The 19,635-nt window shown below is 37.8% G+C and overlaps 1 protein-coding gene across 1 annotated transcript in view; it reads right to left on the reverse strand.

The window, feature by feature from the left end:
* Positions 1–1,518: 1,518 nt before the first annotated feature.
* cab39 (calcium binding protein 39) overlaps positions 1,519–19,635 on the reverse strand; it is a 66,442-nt gene continuing 48,325 nt past the window's right edge. The window contains exons 4-9 of the mRNA XM_052018559.1: positions 12,939–13,057; positions 11,522–11,690; positions 11,181–11,240; positions 9,010–9,075; positions 7,551–7,694; positions 1,519–4,539 (exon numbers count right to left, since the gene is read on the reverse strand). Of these exons, the coding sequence (XP_051874519.1) occupies positions 4,351–4,539; positions 7,551–7,694; positions 9,010–9,075; positions 11,181–11,240; positions 11,522–11,690; positions 12,939–13,057 (747 nt within the window). The 3' untranslated portion in view covers positions 1,519–4,350. The remainder of the gene's footprint in view (positions 4,540–7,550; positions 7,695–9,009; positions 9,076–11,180; positions 11,241–11,521; positions 11,691–12,938; positions 13,058–19,635) is intronic.

A 19,635-nucleotide genomic window follows, 5' to 3' on the forward strand; every position in this document is an offset into this window, starting at 1 on the left:
GTGGTAGAAGCAGATGTAATAGCAACATTTAAAAGGCACTTAGATACGTGAACAGGCAGGAAATAGAGGGATACAGACCATCTGCAGGTAGATGGGATTAGTTAGATTGGCATCATGGTTGGCATAGACATGGTGAGCCAAAGGGTCTGTTCCTGTGTTGCACTGTTCTATGTTCAAAGGAGCTTGAGGTGTATGAGAGGCTAAGACAGGGCGACTTATTTCCAGAGCTGGGCACTGAGACCAAGGGCTACCGTCAACACAAGCTGTACCTTCTTATGACATTCAAGGCAGCCATTCAGTTTGCTGAATCTATGCTGGCTCTCAGAGGAATTCCATTCACTATTTCCCAGTAACCCATTTTCTTACTCATGCCCATCAACTTCATCTTGATTCTCTTACCACCCACTTGCACAAGGGGTAATTTACAGTAAGCAATTAACCTCCTAACCAGCACATTTTGGGATGCGAGAAGAGATCAGTGCACCTGGGGAAAACCCAGGCCCACAGAGGGAGAACACGCAGACAGCACCAGGGGTCAGGTTCAAACCTCAGTTGCTGGACCTTGAAATATCAGCACTATCTGGTTTGCCACTATGCTGCCCATGGTAGTTTTTAAAAGCTGTGCTACAAATTTCTGATTCCTATGAAAGACCCCGTAACATCTCTAGACACTCGTGTCTCATTTTTGACTATAGTATAGCTACTTTTCTGAAAGATTTTTCTGTCACCAGCAGGTGAGTAGTATTCATTCATTTCTATCACCACGCAGAATTAACCTGCAGTAGTACAATGCTCAAAATTAAGTCCAGACTATCTGGCGATGAGTTACAGTGAACTTAAATAAAACTTTATGTAGACTGTTGTGGGATAAGGAAGTACAAATTAGACAGTTACATGACTATAGTTCAAAATAATTTTCCTTGGTCCTGTGCCAATAAGTGCACTCTGGGTGGTGTTAAATGCACTTGGATTTTTTTTGTCAGTTTGCTTAGTTAGTTTAATTCAAAATGGCTTATATCCAAGTAAATGTGAATACAAATCTTCTATAATACATATGCATTCATGTATATTTAAATGCCATAGACTAAGGAGCTGAAGATCTGTTCGGTAATTAGGTATCATGCATTTTGCATTTTCCAAACCAATTTGTTTTGAGAAAAAAAAGTGAAAAAAATGTTCTGCTCATCTTCAACAGAAACAGAATGAAAGACTTTGTTCTTTAAATTCCAGTCTCTGGCATCCAAATAAGGAAGTCTTTTGGGTCAGCTGGAGAGTTGCTGCATCATGTTGACCCAAAGCATCTGACCATACAAGGGAGACAATCTCTATTCAGCTTAAGGAAACTGGTTATTTGCAAGAGGCTCAAAATAGAGAGAAATGAAAATATTAGATATGCAAAACTGTTGACTGACCAGCTTCAACATTCAAAATTATACTTTAGACATGAGTATAATTTTGCACTTTCCTCTTAACAAATCTGCTTTAAACATGAAAAATCAAAACACTGAAACATTGGATGTTTAATCAAAATTTATTTGTATCCTTGGGGCCAGATGTTTTGATGTTAAACCATGTTCTCTAATGAGACAGGACATGTTTAGAAAGATTTACTATTGTAAATCAGTTCTAGTTGTTCAAAAATTGTGCTCACATCCTGCAGAAATATCTTTGGAGGGCAATGTTTCACAAATACTTGAAGATTCCAGCGCAACAGCTTCATATAATCTATACTTGCAGCATCATTTCAATATACATATGGCTAATCTGCATCAGCTTATGAATGTTTTAACCAGACTCATGCTATCTTAAGTGTTCATATATTTAGCATCTTCCGAAAGTGAATTCATGCTTTCATTTACAACCCAATTGTGATATGGATTGCACAGGAAGTTATTACTCTTAATACAATGACAGACTTGCAAAACAGCCAGTAAAGTAAATGCTTTCCATTGAGTTATGTTATGCAGCCTTCATATAAAAAAAATAATCCCTATGGGTATTTCTAATAAAACAAAAGTCGATTCCAGATACAATGATGGCTGTACATGTATCCTTAAGAAGTCTGTACTGTGTGAATGGAGATGGCTAAAACTGTATACAGCAACACTGAATGCAGACCTAAGTGTCCAGGGTAAAATGTAATCAGTATTACAACCAAGTTTCAGGCAAGGCGTAGATTGTTAACTTTCCCCAGCCAGTGACAAAACTTGCATTATATTCATCATGAAACTGAGGTGTCAAAGCTGTAAGTATTAAATGGACATTCAAATAATCCAGTTCTGCCAGTAACTCCACAGGAATTTAAAATATTGACTAATATTTGTACATTATGGCTAAATTCACATTAGTGACTTCAAATACAATATTTCTAGAGTCAGTAGCACAAGGTCACTCGGTTTAACATGCATTTGTAATGAGGAAAAGAATAGGCTAATTCATGGTAGTTTTTGCAATGTTTTAAAACAAGTTTTTTTTAAAAGGTATGGTCAGTTTATATTGGCTTTAGATTAGGTGTGCAACATTTACTAAATATCTATTTCAATACAGCCCAATAGAAAACATTGTAGCAAGGATGTTTTTGAAAATTGCACCAACTTCTTTCAGATACTATCTTCTAACATCCAAGCTTACAAAAGTGGAAAACTTGTTGCCCTGGAATCTAAAAGCCAACACACATTTCAAGGCAAGGGCTGAGGGTTAAAAATTGGTATGGAAAGAAAAGTTAGATGCTACAACTTTATTTGGTAAGCTTATATTAAGGACACATAAGCAAAGAACTTTTCTGCAGGATTATTTAGCCAATTTTAAATAAAGTCCCAATTTTAGTATCTGGATGTGTGGGGTTCACTGTTAGTGAAGATAAATCCAGTTTTTGTTTTTTTCAAGGTGAGGGGTGAAGAGTGGTTGCATCCAGTTTATATGTTAGCCTATCCTGATCATGGCAGCTCTTTAGCAGATAGCTTAAGTATGGAATTGGTTTTTGAGTGCTGTTCTACTACAAATATTAAATCAGCAATTTCATGGGATCAGCAGAAATATTCAAATTACATACCAGCATTCATATGCAAAACTCAATATTAAGTAAATAGTTAGACTAATACAATAACATTCCTCCACTGTACAAAATTATTTTTAGAACTGAACGGCCTAAGAGTTATGTACAAGGAACTGGCAAATCCCTCCAATGAAGTGCAGAGTTGCAATGCTAACTCCAAAACAGAAAATAGTTTTAATTAAAATTAACATGGCTAAAACATGTTTGAATGCATCTACTCTGTCAATTGTTGAAAATCAAATTGCCTGCAAAAATCTATAAACTAATGAAATGTGTATGTACATTATTCTCCCTGTAAGAACAACCCTTATCCAACAAATTAATTCTCCTTAAAATACATTCAGGGAGACAATCATATCCCAGGGCGGGCTGGAAGGGAGGAATACTTCTCAGATCTACAATTCTTTGCCAGGATTATGAATTGTGTACAACTATGCAAAGAAATCCTGCTGGCAAACACTACATTCTGCACTGTGTGTGTTTGCAGTGGTAGAGTGGGGGTGTTGGAGGGTGATGGTAGCATTTCACGTATCAATTTCTTCACCAATAAGTTCCCTGGTTTAAACGTGTTCCAGATGGGACACACTATTCACTAGGAAAGCACCAGGGAAATATCTGTGCCACAATGCTGTGAGCTGGATTTCCCTATGGCCATCATGCATAGCATTGCATCCCAAAAAGTTATTAATTAATTAAATTCTCTCCCCACCCCACATTAGGGTTGAGTTCACTTTAAATCATTTTGTGAGCAAATGCTATTAAATGACATCAGAAAACAGATCATAGAAAAATGTTCCCAACTAAATTAAATCACAAGTAATTCATCAAGTTCAAAAAGAAAAATCAACAGCATGGAGATCCAACACTTTAACCCTTATGACTGTGGCGTGGGTCCTTAACTGTTAGTACAGATCAAATCCATCACAAATTTACAGCACAGTTGCCAAATGGGATTAAAAACCAGGCACGCAACCTTGGTTTTACTGCTGTTAACCTTTATCAACCATTCTAATTTTCTAACTCTTTACATAAACTAAATTGCCCTTCACCAACGCTTAACCATAAGACAGTGCGTTTGTATTGTTTCAATGACAAAAAAAACTCCAGAGAAAGTCCATGTTGTGCTCTAATGCGCAGGAAAGCAGCAGCTAAATTTCATCTTTGACTTCAAAACAAAAAAACAAATAAACCGTTCACTGGACAGCAGATTAGCAGTAATCCTTAAGAATCGAATAAGGGTGCTTGATGTTCAATAATAGACAGCAGTTGCTTAAGTTCTGTTTCATAACATTGCTTTAAGATTCCTGGGGTGCCGGTCTCTTTAGATCTCTGATCTGTTTGACCAAGTAAGTCTTCTCGTCATTGAATTGTTCATCTTCGGTCCTGTCATTCTGGAACTTGCTGAGAAACTCGATGAGTTTAGTCTGGTTTTTCAGCAAGATATCCAGAATTGGCTGAGTCTTATTTGGATTGGCCACAAACACCTAAAGAGAACACATTAGATCTTTGGATTAACATTTTTCAAAGAAATTGCTGAACTTATTTATTTTCTATCCTTACTTCAATCAGATATTGACACATTGTAAATCTAATCTCAATTTTACTTTTAATTAGCAACCAACCAGCACTGATAACTGAACCAAATTCCTTATTCAATAACATTGGGCACACCTATAGACATTGCTGAGTTCAAGGGCTCAATCATTCCTTGCTAACATGGTAACTAATTAATCTAGAAGTTGATGATTGATACCAAACATCCAGTTAACGTGCAATTTTGTCTACCCTTAAACAAGAAAGTATAACGCATTGGCTCTTACATTATATGTACCTGTTGTGAAACAGTCGTAATTGGATACAATGCTGGTTTTGTGTAATACCAAATTTTACTATCCATTGCAGCTGACAGAGTACAATATTGGATGGAGAGTAACAAGGTGATTCACTTGATCCTATGGATTTTCCATTCACTATTGGGTTCAGTGGACAGATTGAAGTTGCCCTTCAATGGATTTTACTGTCATACAGCAAGGAATGAATGTTAGCCTCAAGCCAAGCTTAGCAGAATTCTTTGCTACACATGCTCTAAAAACTGACACTGCCAATAAGTAGTGCTCTTAACATTTTTTAATCCAGTAAACTGTCTTGAACTGTGGTAGTGATGAACCCTCAGCAAGAAATGCATTTAACTCCTAGTGAACAAGAAATGACCAAGTGTTAGCTTCTGTCCCCAACATGCCTTTGAAGTAGTAAATATCAGAAATGTCACCATTGTGAAACCCAACCATCCTTGCAGAATGCTGATAAACTCAAATTTTTCCTCCCCCAAAGCATCTTTGCTGCAATGATCAAATATTCAAACACATGGTCCTTAGCAAACAAAATGAAGATGGTATAATCAAAGGGGAGTATGCAACAAACAGTGACGGGTGTGTACTTTAAAGCGAGGAGGATGTAGGACAAATCTTGGCACCTTGCAGGTGGTGAGGGATGAGTTGATTGCCTGCACAGAGTCAAACAGTGGGCCATATTTAAAGTTAACAGCTTGTAAGGGAACTGCAGACAGGGTTGACAACACAGAGTCAGAGAGAGGTATGTGGTAGTATCCATCATAGGCTAAAGTCTTAAGCTGTGTAAAATAAAAAATGCGGAGGTTATAATAGTGTACAGCAGTTTGTAGTATTTTACATAGTACAATCTTCAATAATTTCACATAATGTGTCACTTTTTGTAGTTTGTATTCATCTTGCTTTTTTTCTATGTTTGCACCATTTTAATAAATTTTTCAAAATAGTTATGGGTCGTACTGTTCTGAGCCCTGACTAACATTACCTCATCTGGATAGGTTTAGACCAAGACACAACTAAACCACTGACACCATTCATTGGTTTTAATAAAAAAGCTACAAGATCCAGAGTGACTCAAAAGGGGCAGAGTAATTATATGCATTACATACATGCACATACCAAGAGATAAATTCAGTAAGGTTATATAATTGGCATCAAACAACTTAATGTTGAGCTACTCACTTTTAGTAGAAATCTAAAGATATGTTTTTGATTTAAACAAAAGAAATTGCAGAGAATTGGCTTTTTCCCCCAAATCCAGAGGGTTGACAAGCTGAAGTATTCCTATGTGTATTTTATTTATACAAAAAATGCTTATAACAAATTAATCTTGTCATTATCACCGAAATCCTTCAGAAAAGTTCTGTTGGCAATTGAATTAAATAAGACCTATGAACATGGAAACAACAGTAGGCAGTTTAGTCTCAAGCTTATTCTGTCACTGTGAGATCATGGATGATCTGTGGTAAACTTCATATATTCCTTTTTACCCAAGATGTCTTGACAGATTTTTGATAGCCATTTAAAACTAGCAATGGACAACACATGAAATTCAATTTGCAGAAAAGCCCACTTAAACAGGAGAAGTGTTTCCCAACTGCACTCTTAAAAGTCTGGCTCCAACATTTTGACAATATATTTCAGTTCTAAACCTCATGCAAAAATAATTCATTTACATCAGTTTTCCTTAAAGTGATAACTATTAAATGACACTTTTACATTCTAAATCCTACCCAGCTCCAATTTATGTAATCTTGCAATTCCAACCCTTAGCGTCTATGTAGTCATCTGGTAAAATTATGTTGTATTCCCTCTAAGATGAACAAAACCTTCATAAAGTATGGTACATAACTGCCACATGACACCTACCCTCTTATACCCTAGCCCCCTCCACAAAGAATTATTAGCCATTTTGACTGTTTTCTGCACGTCTCCATGATATTTTAATATTAAGTAAATGGACCTTCAAATATTTTGGACGTCCATTGGTGCTTGAACGTTCTATCCTTTCAGGTCCAAGGAGATTTCAATTAGCCAAAACAAATCCATTTTCCAGAGTTTTGCCCATGTGTTCAATCAATCCTTTGAAAACTTGGAGCACAAATGTATATATAAATGGTCAATACAAAAATCTATACTTCACAGGTAATACTGGCTAAAATCTCAATGCTGGATTTACTTTCTTACAAAAGGCATATAAATTCAAGTTGGTTTATTTGCTACTTACCCTTATGCTATCATACTATACCTCAAAGACAAACACCTCTCAAATTGCTACTGTAATGTTGATAGAAAGAGCACCCAATTTGTGCACAAGCAGCAGCAATTATGTAACCATATCTATTTTAGTACTGCAAATTGAAGAATAGTGTTTGATCAGGACACAGGTGAACATCCCTATTTGTTCTGTAGGAGTATTATGGCCTTCTAAGCACAGAGACAAATCCTTTGTTTACTATTTGCTCACCAGCAAATATTAATTCATTAAAGTGTCAGGTTACATTGTGCACAACTCCAACTGAGACTTTTGTTCATGACTTCTGACAGAGGCGAGATCCAAAACAATGCTGACCCTTAACCAAGACATAACTAGGTTTTGTGCTTTATAATTTCTTCAACTCTGAAGATAAATGACTGTATAATTTTACCTTAAACACATGGAAGGCCTCAAACTGAATGTTGCGGCTTTTGTCACGCAGAAGATTCATCATCAACTTCAAGTTCTCTGGTTTGCTGATATATTTTGTCATAATGGTGAAATTGTGTCTATCCAGTAAAAGTTCTCCAAGTAACTACATAAAAAGAAATAAATAGCCATTAAAAAAAACTGATTAAATTGACAAAGTGAAGCCACTTAAGACTTACATTAATGGCAGATAAATGAAACTTCAAATTATGCACTGCAAGTACTGAACACTATTACATATGTAATTATATTTAGTTTCTTAAATGGGAATTTCATGTGAAGAGAAAACAAGAATATTTGAACTGCACAAGTGGAGTCCTGATTGTTATTCTTCTATTATAATCATATTACAGTCACACCATTTTGTTTTATTAATCAGCTTCTCAACACTAGCAAGACCAGCATTTATTGCTCACTTAAAAGTGATGGTGAGGCATCTCTGGAACCACTGCAGTTATTTAGGAAAGTGGAAAGTGTTTTATCACAGTACAGACTTAATAAATGCAAAACGTCTTGGCGACTCGAGGCAAGTCACTCACCACTGGATAACCTTTGATCTGTTCAATGGTAATACTGGAGGATTTGATGAAAACAATGCCACTAAGTATCAAGTCCAACTCATGCTGGAGATGATAACTGTCTGCCACCTGCTGGTGCAAATGTACTTGCCTCTTTTCAATCCAGATCCAATTATTCTCCGGGTCTTAAGGGAAGATGGCTTCCTTTGAGTTATGAATCAGATACAGCACTGAACATCCTTATTTTGATCTTCTAACAGAGGGTAGGTCATTGAAGCTGAACATCATTGTGCCTAGGACACTACTATTCAGAACTTCTGCAGCTATAACTTGATGTGTTCAATTAAGAACAAACAGCATTCACTCAGAAGGGTTTTCCCACCATGTTTTTGACTTTGATTTCCATGGGATCCATTCTGCCACTTCATGATTCTTTTTGTGGCTCAAATTAAGAATCTACAGACTGAACTGTAATTAATTTAATTCATATTCAACTGCATTCAAATGGCATTAAAGATATTAAACCCAAGGATACAGCCATCCTGATGATAAATATGACAAGGTTTCTGGTTCATTTTTTTTTTGCATCATTTGAGTTTTGGAACAAGGAATTCAATATAACCCTGTGGTCAATGAAAATACTGGTCTTGAACTTCTGGTTTTCACATCATATGTGCATTACACAGTAGCTATCGCACATAAAGCAGTTACTTAAAACAAGTATTTTCAATGTCTGTATCCTTGCATTGTATGCAATTATGCCTCAAGTGCAAGATATCTGTAGTGATACTTGGGACAATGTTACTTTCCAGCCATCTTTAAATCAGCACATCTTAAATATATTTTGCTGAACTAAAATTATCAAACATTATATTCTGTTGTTCAAACTGCAGAATAACTTACCTTCAGTGACTGCCTTTTTGTGACATAGTTTTCTGAATGGAGCAATTTCTCATATTCGCTAAAGAACTGCAATAAATTAAAGATGATTAACCCTGTTCAGCATTAGGACTTCTAATGTTAAGCTAGTAAGTAAGTATTTGCTCCTATAGCAGCACATACCTACAGAAATACATATAAATGTACTCTAGACCAAATAGCAAGCCGATGGATTTTCATCACGCTCAGGTCCCGACTCCGCAAGGCAGATAGATAGATGCAAAGAATTATCACTAGAGGGCACTCCTGTACAAGTCACAACAGCATTCATGTATTTGAACTGTTTGAATCAACTTTCCCCTCATTACCACAATAGCCTTTTTTTAAAATAATCAGCCAGGTGATTGGTAGATAAATCTATCATTTGATTTTACATTAGCAAGCTCAACATTTGTCTTCAGTTTGATTTGCAAATTTTTTCAGCACTAATTTATCTTTCATAAGGGATAATTCCACATTGTTCTAATACTTATTCTTTGTCACAGTTCATTACTGCAGAATGTTATTTATGACAGATCAGTTGAGAATATTACTCTCAACTGATCTTTGTGTCTACTTTCAAATTTCAGCAGCATCAAATATGCAAACTACAAATCATGAAATATGATTGCATTCTCATGGATAATGTTTAAAAATAATTGGGTTACCTTTATGTCTGGGTATATAAATTGCATGTTAAATCTAGCATCCTCAGTTTGTCATATTATTTATTGGGCCTAATACAAACTTTCATAAAATTTTTGGAAAAAAATTAAACTGGAATTGAAGCACAATGTTCACAATGATTTATACTGAAACTTTTGCCACTCAAAATTTAACATGGTTAGGAGACGGCAGATAATATATTCACAGAATGATAACAATCTTTATAACATGACATTACACAAAAGACCAAGTCTGCCTTAAAAATCAAACATACCATTTTATGGCCTATTGCTGATAGTTTATAATGACTTGTATTAAAACTCTTACCTCCCACATGCAAATGAACAGATTATCAGGGTATATTCTTTTTCATTTCCTATCCACATTAGCCATACGCCAATGCCATGTGCTCTCTATATGCCAAGCTACACAGCAGCTAATTGTAACTTTTCATCACTTGACCCGATGACCTCCAAAAACCAAAGGCCCACTTCAAACCAATTGCAATGATTTTTGCGATCAAATTTGTATCTTTTTAGCATATCTAATTCGATCATTTCTTTGAAGGCCCGCAACAAGAAATCACTTTTCTGGCTCAACTGAAATTCCCTCTAATACAAGGCAAATTCTTTAACATGCAAACATAAGAAATGGGAACAGGCGTAAGCCAGTTGGCTCAAGCCCACGCTACCATTCAATAAGCTCAAGGCTGGTCCAAGCTTTGCCTCAACTCCACTTCCCCACACTCTTCCATACCCCTTTCAGACCCCAGGATGTTTCGCTCTCCCTGTAGCCCTTAGATAATTTTTTTTTAAACATCTCTTTTACTGTGAAGACCAATCCACAATAATTTAAGAATCTCTGCCTCCTTGTGTCCCACTAAGCCAACTATGTCCCCCTTTCCCAATATGTGCCTTCCACCTACAACCGTCTGCCTACTCAGTTAAACCCGTCCCCCTCCCGCTTGCCCACCCTCTCGTTCGCCCTCTCTCACCCGCCCACCCTCTCTCGCTCTCAATCGATGCATGCCTTCCTCCGTCCATTCATTTCAGCTCCACAGATGACATGCCACCCTCCCTCATGTGTTATAGTGCATTTCAAATTACAAAACATGGCAATTCCACTGTAATTTACTTTAATTTACATCGTCGGGAACATCAAAATTCAATTTTAATTGTATGCAAATTAGTTGATCCATTAAGTGATGAAGATCTATTTGAAGTCCATTTCATAGTTGCAAATTAAAATTTAAAGGTACTGCAAAATGCAAATCCCCTATTGCATACCAAGCATTGGATAATGGAAGACTATGATCTCTCAATCTCTTTCTACTCTTCTCTCCCACATGCTCAATGTTTCAAAGATCAACCACTCGTAGCTTTTCTAAAACAAGAATGTACCTTAAATGTCATTTTTAAAATCAAAATAATAAACGAGTAAAAACGTAATCACCATACTCCCTCAACCAAAAGCAGAATACTTCTACTTACTCGATCATAATACTGTTCCAAGAATTCTGCACTCAGTAGTTTGTGTCGTGTAAGTAAATCCTGAAAATGAATCAGACACAATATAACTGAAGTATTCAATTTCAAGAATAAACACAACAGGACAAAATTGGAACGACTATATAGGATCATTTAAAAAAATTACTGGATGTTTTACAATATTTGGAGAATGCCAAACTTGTACCAAATTCTTTGCACTTGTGTGAAACAGTTGTAGTATCTCAGCATTTTAATGTTCTCCATTAAGTGCTTGACATGGCTTGTCAGTGCAAAAATACATAACCCAAAAAGTTGTCTTGGAAAGGATTTTATTTTTTATCTACCTTGAATGTAGCAAATGCATCTGAAGCAATATCAAATGTTGACATTTCCACATATCTGAAGAAGTCATAAAATGGCTCAGTCCACAGTATAATTTTTGCCAATGGTTCATGTCGAATACATTCCCGCAGCATGATGCCACAATTAAGAGCGATTTCTGGTGATTCGTACCTACAAGAATACAATAAAAGCTTTTTTTTATTGAAGTAACACAAAGGATCATTTTTTTCCCGACAAAATGCATTACAACATTTTATTTTACATATCCAAACACTGCTTTTCCCATCTGTACTCATTTGGTATAATTCACTGCATCAAGGCAGTGGATTTTGCAAATAACAACAAACATTTCATGCAACTTCTCACCAGTAATATGGATAACTAATCTGTGCTATAGGAAAACACGAGTAACTTTCAATTTCCTTTCAACTCAGGGCTCCAGAGTAGCTGTTACAATAGAGTAGGAGTCAGAGTCCTAACATTAAAGGTATTCTACTGCATCTTCAGAATGGCAATAAATTCAAAACCGACCAAAGCTATAGAATTTATTCTGAAACAGCTAACGTAATAGCTAAAGCAACACCAAACATGTCCTTCACACATTGATTTTAAATGAAGAGGGACAAAATCAACATGATTACTGACACTCTGGATATATCACCTTTTGAATTTTCATACTATTGGGAAATTAGCAATAAATAATATTTGCTTTCACCAGGACACTTAGCAGGAAATATTGACCAGTCTGTTTTTTGAGCAACAGTATACTGATGGATTTTTTAAAAAGTGAAATAAATAGCAGGATCAAAATATTTTCAATTACAGCAAGTACGTTTCTCAGGTCGTTGGTTCAAGAAAACCATGCTACTATTTGTGACTAACAAGACCAATTACACTCTGCTGCAATCAAAACTGCAATCCTACAATGTCTTTTAGAACCACTATGGAAACGTGTATATTTATCTATTTTTTGCATTTGATTTGAAGGAGTCTGAAATATACAATGATATATCGGCACTTGCTCAGCAGTTTAAAAAGTCAACGGTAAGTTAAGCTTTATAAATTAAATATGCAATACATCATCTTTGCCTAAACTAGAAAAAAAGAACTTAGCTTATGCAATATCCAAGTCCTTTTTCTACCTGAGCAGTAATTAGGCAAACATCATGGTCCACAAATTTGCCAATGCCATTCTCATGCCTGCCAAGCCTTTGGGTTATATTTCAGAATCCATGCTAGTCATTGAGGTGATGATTGGTCCAGAAAAGAATGTGATTAATAGATTTGCCTGTTTTAATAGCCTGTTTGCAGCTTAATCCTTGCCAACGCTTATCTGGAATGAGGACATCTTACAAGGAAATTATTCAAAATATCTACAGCAGATCCGTTGCGTTACACAAAAAAACATAATCCACACACCCTTTGAGTAACATAAACAAAATATTTTGCTGAGTACAGATGTATTCCACTGTGGGCGTGCGTGTTCCGATCTGTCTTCTCAGAATATTGTTAAAAATCTGAGCCACATCTTTCTTGCCCTGTGAAGAGGAAGAAAAAATAAATTAAATAAAGGCCCTGAACTCGTGGAGAAATCAAGACTGCAGACATACCATTGTTTCTCCAGTGATACTGGACCATCATCAGTCTGGGCACCAAGTTTAGGAGGAGGGACATTATGGTGCAGTTATACAAGTCGTTGGTGAGGCCACACTTGGAGTGTTGTGTACAGTTTTGGTCAACCTGTTATAGGAAAGACATTGTCAAGCTGGAGAGTGTGCAGAGAGATTTTGGAGAGTGTGCAGAGGAGATTTATGAGGATGCTGCCTGAAGTAGAGGGCCTGAGTAACAGGGAGAGGTTGGCCACGCTGGGTCTTTATTCCTCGGAGTGTAGGAGAACAAGGGGTGACCTCATAGAAGTTTAGAAAATCATGAGGGGTATGGATAAGGTGGACGGTCATAGTCTTTTCCCTAGGGTTGGGGAGTCCAAAACTAGAGGGCACAGGTACAAAGTAAGAGGGGAGAGATTTAAGGGAGATCTGAGAAGTAACTTCTTTACACAGAGGGTAGTGAGTACCTGGAATGAGCTGCCAGAGGAAGTGGTCAAGGCAGGTACAATTGCAACATTTAAGCATTTGGGTAGGTACATGGACGTGAAGGCCTTGGAGGGTTATGGGCCAAATGTGGGCAACTGGGGATGAGCAAGGAGGATGCTGTGGTTGGCATGGACCAGTTGGGCTGAAGGGCCTGTTTCTGTGCTGTATTACTATGACTACGTTAGCACTCATTGTTTTGTATTCTGGTAGACAACCAAAAGGCAGCATAGGTAAAGTGACATTAATTTAGTAGCACTACACAAAGAATAAGTACTCTCTTGTCACAAAAAAAACTATTAACTTCATCACATAGTGATTTGCAATTTATTAAACTGCATGCAAAACCACCTACACTTTTAGGTACCCAGGTCTCACTTTCATTTCAGAAAGAATATTCATCAACAACCTACAGTTTTTCAATCCAGGGATGATAGAAACATCAGAGCAAAAGATAACCTGGGAACAGCAGTGTAGCACAACCAGTGAATGTAATTTGTGTGGCAGATTTGTTTTTCCACTAACTTGTCTTAATGGGGAAAGTAAAGAAACCCCACTTAGTATCAGATTCATTCATCAAATCTAGAATATTTAGTGATTAAAAACAGACCTGGATACATGTAAATTAGCAGTGGCTAAATTATGTTTTAAATTTCCCATCATTTCAACCGTCTACAATTACCAATTTCCTCAGCACTTTCTTAGTCACTCCTATGTTATCTAACACTTTCCATCCAAGACCATTTGCCAGATCTCGCACCTCACCTCAATCCTACACCCAATATGCCATCTGCCTAATCCCTCTGCCGCCATGGTGATCAGCTGTCCAATGTACCCTTCAGTGATCATCTCTCCAAAGAGCAAGAAGGCTCACCATGAATTCTTGGAAAGCAGGGTGACAGACCGATAATGATAACCCCAGCCCTAGAGGGTTAGAAAGTATTAGTAATTCTGTAAATACAGAATCACTAAGTATATATAGCACAAAAACTGGACAATCGCACCAACAGATTCAAGCCTGGGGACATAAAACATAGAACAGTACAGCACAGAAAAGGCCCTTCAGCCCACAATGTTGTGCCAACATAGCTATTCCCTCCTACCAACAGAATGCCCATATTCCTCCATTTTCCTGTCATTCATGTGCCCATCCAAGCCACTCTTAAAAGCCCCCAATAAATTTGCCTCCACCACCCCATCAGGCAATGCATTCCAGGCATCCACCATGCTCTCAGTAAAAAAAAACGTCCCCCTCACGTCTGTTCTGAACCTACCCCTCTCTCACCTTAAAATGCACGCCCTCTGGTATTGGATCGCACAATAATGGGGAAAGATATTGCTAGTCCACCCTATCTAAACCCCTCATAATTTTATACACTGCTTAACATAGAACACTACAGCAGAGTACAGGCCCTTCGGCCCACAATGTTGTGTCAATATTGTATCCTGCTCTAAGATCTATCTAACCCTTCCCTCCCACATCACCCCCCCATTTCTCCATCATTCGTATACTCCATGCAAGCCATTGTTCCAATCTTTTGCATTCAATCCCATCATACTATCTTGCTATTTTCTTCATTGTGCTTCACTAAGTTCCCCTCAACTACCACACCAAATCTTCCACTCAGTAAAGTGGCTTCTCTTGAACCGTCCATTGGATGTATTAATTTGTGTCTGTAACATCATATTTATGCTCCCCTATTTCATTTGGATCTTGCTAATCTCCCACCAAAATATATTACATTATATCAATGCTAAAGGTCACATCAATTACATAGCATATTTTATTACTTACAAGATGCTGTTTTTGACTGCCATCCTCCCCAAATTAATCATCCTGCCAATTCCATGCCATCTATAAGTTTTGAAACTATTACTCTGATTTTGAATCAAATTGTTTATGCAAACAGCAAACAACTTTGGACCCTGACTCAATCCCCAAAGGACACCACTGCCAACAAATAGTCAATCTAACTAACTACCGTTAACACCTACCTTTTATTCTATTTTGTAGATGCTTTCTATTTGTTCCAGTATTCAACTCAACTTAGAGCTCTGATCTTAATCACAAATCTACAACACTCTAATTTATGAAAAATATTGGAAATTCAAACAATGACCATTTTGTTGACTCTCCAGAGAATTCAAGTTTAGTCAACACAACCTCAATTAGAATTCATGTTAACTATTACATATTCAGTTTAACATGCACTTGAGTACGCTTCCATCGCCTTTCCCACTATCACTGTTAAGCAATAATAAAAACAGAAAATTCAGTAAATGTTTAGCAGGTCAGGCAACTTTTAAAGGGAGAAAATTAACATTTCAGATTCAAAACCTTTTATTAAAACAATTCCTTTCAGTAGAGTTCATTATTGCAGGTTTGTTTTTGAACAAAAAGCTACTTCATTAAAGCCATTTGATTAAACATTTTCATTGAATACATCACTACAATAGTCCCCAACTTTAAATATCTGCAGATGTGTCATCCACGTCAAATGTTTTAAACTCTCCAGTTTAATCAGTTATCTTCCCCTATTCTATCCAAAACATTTTATTGTTTATCTCTTCCAATAACATATTCACCATGTTAACTTCTCCAGCAAATACAGGGCCATTATTTCCGCGCTCTTATTGTCCTCACGAGCCATTTTATTCATGTGTTCCTATCCTATGCTGATGTGTCAGTAAATTACGATTAAAATTTTTATATTCCTTGATGTCCCTTTACCTTCACAAATGTTTATCTTTATTTCCAGAAGGCATTCGATAAAGTGCCACATAAAAGATAAGGATGAGATAAGAATGCATGGAGTTGGGAGTAATGCAGTAGCATGGATAAAGGCTTGGTTAACCAAAAGAAGGCAGAGATTTGGGATAAATGGGTGTTTCTCTGGTTGGCAGTGGTGAGCAGTGTGCCGCAGGGGTCAGTGCTGGGACCACAACTGTTCATGATATACATTAATGATTTGGAAGAGGGGACCGAGTGTAACATATCTAAGTTTGCTGATGACACTACATTGAGTGGAAAAGTAAATTGTGCAGAGGATCTACAGAGAAATATAGATAGATTGAGTGGGCAAGGGTTTGGCAGCTGGAGTACGATGTTGGTAAACGTGAGTCATCCACTTTGGAAGGAAAAATAGAAGATCCGATAAGTTAAATGGTGAAAGATTGCAGCATGCTGTTGTGCAGAGGGACTTGTGAGTGCTTGTACATGAATCACAAAAGGTTAGTTTGCAGGTGCAACAGTTTCACAAGATCACAAGACAAGGGAGCAGAAGTAGGCCATTTGGCCCATTGAGACTGCTCCAAAGAAAAGAAAGGGAAAAAGGAAAAAGAAATGAGAAATGGGGGAATGTCCATGAGAGAGAAAAAACTATTCCTTTCTAGCCCCAATTTCCGGCCTTACCCCCATATCCTTTGATACCTTGACTAATTAGATAACTATCTATCTCCCCCTTAAACTCCTCCAATAATCAGGCCCACTGCTGTATGTGGCAAAGAATTCCATAAATTCACTACCCTCTGGCTAAAGAAATTTCTCCTTAACTCTGTTTTAAACCTGTACCCTCTAATTCTAAGATTGTGCCCTCTGGTCCTGGACTCGCCCACCAAGGGAAACAGCTTGGCTACATCTACTCTGTCCATTCCTTCCAACATTCTAAATGTTTCTGAGGTCCCCTCTCATTCTTCTGTACTCCAGTGAGTACAGTCCAAGAGCCGACAAACGCTCATCAGAAATAAGCCCTTTCATTCCGGGAATCATCCTCGTAAATCTCCTCTGAACCCTCTCCAACATCAGTACATCCTTCCTGAGATAAGGGGTCCAAAACTGCACACAGTATTCCAAATGAGGCCTCACGAGTGCCCCATAGAGCCTCATCAACACTTTCTTACTCTTATACATTATACCTCTCGAAATGAATGCCAACATAGCATTCGCTTTCCTTACTGCTGATCCGACCTGGTGGTTAACCTTTAGGGTTGCCTGCATGAGAACTCCCAAGTCCCTTTGTACTTCTGTATTTTGGATTTTCTCCCCTTCTAGATAATAATCTGTCTGTTTATTTCTGTTTCCAAAGTGTACAATGGCACATTTCTCAACATTGAATCTCATCTGCCATTTCCTTGCCCATTCTCCTAAACTATCTAGGTCTCTCTGCAACCTTCCTGTCTCCTCAATGCTCCCTACTCCTCCACCTATCTTGGTGTCATCTGCAAACTTAGCCACAAAACCGTTTACTCCATCATCCAAATCGTTAGTGTACAAAGTAAAAAGAAGTGGCCCCAACACCGACCCTTGCAGAACACCACTAGTACCCAACTAGAACAGGATCCTTTTATTCCCACCCTTTGCTTTCTGCCTACCAGCCAATGCTCCACCCATTCCAATATCCTACCTGTTATTCCATGACCTCTCATCTTATTAATCAGCCTCTTGAGCGGCACTTTGTCGAAGGCCTTTTGAAAGTCTAAATACACAACATCCACAGCTTCTCCCTTATCCACCCTACCTGAGATTTCCTCAAAAAACTCCAATATGTTGGTCAGGCAGGATCTTCCCTTCATGAAACCATGCTGGCTTGGACCTATCTTGCCTTGCACCTCTAGGTATTCCATAACCTCATCCTTGAGGGTTGATTCTAATAACTTTCCCAACACCGATATCAGACTAATAAGTCTGTAATTTCCTTTATGCTGCCTCCCACCTTTCTTATACAGCGGAACTACATTTGCGACCCTCCAGTCCTCTGGAACCATGCCGGAGTCCATCGATCCCTGGAAAATTATCACCAGTGCTCCCGCAATCTCTGAAGCCACCTCCTTCAGAACCCGGGGATGCACCTCATCCGGTCCTGGAGACTTATCTGTCTTTAGTCCATTTAGCTTTCCTAGCACCTTCTCTCTGGTAATGTTAACTGAACTCAATTCCATTCCTTGAGACCTCTGACTATCCAGTATATTGCTGATGTCCTCCACAGTGAAGACTGATGCAAAACACTCATTTCCTCTGCCATCTCTTTATCATCCATTATAATCGCTCTCGCACCGTTATCAATTGGTCCTATATCGACCCGTCTCTCTTTTACTCTTCACATATTTAAAAAAAAACTCAGTATCCTTTCGAATGTTAACTGCCAACTTCCTTTCATAATTCATCTTTTCTTTCCTAATGACCTTCTTAGTTTCTTTCTGCAGGTTTTTAAAAAGTTTCCCAGTCTTCCGTTTTCCCACTAATTCTTGCTTCCTTGTATGCCCTCCCTTTTGCTCTTATTTTAGCCTTAACCTCTCTCGTTATCCACATTTGTGCCTTTTTTCCATTCAAAACCTTTTTTCTTGGAATATATCTATCCTGCACTTTCCTTATTTCTTGTAGAAATCCTATCCATTTCTGTTCTGCCGTCCCTCCAGCTGGCTTACTTTTCCAATCAATTTGGGCCAGCTCCTCTCTCACGCCACTGTAATTTCCTTTGTTCCACTGAAATATCAATACACCAGTTATCAGCTTCTCCTTTTCAAATTTGAAACTGAACTCAATCATATTGTGATCGCTAGTTCCTAATGGTTCCTTTACCTTTAGTTCCCTAATCACCTCCAGATCGTTACACAGCACCCAATCCAAAACAGCCGATCCCCTGGTGGGCTCATCAAGTTCCTCCAAAAAGTCGTCCCGCAGACATTCTACAAACTCAGTCTCCTGAGATCCACTGCCTTGCTGGATTTCCCAGTCCACCTTCATGTTAAAATCCCCCATAATTATCTTCACGTTGTCACTCTGGCACGCTTTTTCTATTTCTAACTGCAACTTATAGTCCACATCCTGACTGCTATTAGGGGGCCTATATATAACTGCTACCATTGTCCTTTTACCCTTGCTATTTCTTAGCTCCACCCATAAGGATTCCACTTCTTCTGACCCAATGTCCTTCCTTTCTATTATTTTATATCATTACTAACCATCATGGCCACACCACCCCCTCTGCCTACCCACCTATCTTTCCTATACACTGTGTACCCCTGGA

The sequence above is a fragment of the Pristis pectinata genome, chromosome 6, assembly GCF_009764475.1.
Source record: "Pristis pectinata isolate sPriPec2 chromosome 6, sPriPec2.1.pri, whole genome shotgun sequence".
Lineage (NCBI taxonomy): Eukaryota > Metazoa > Chordata > Chondrichthyes > Rhinopristiformes > Pristidae > Pristis > Pristis pectinata.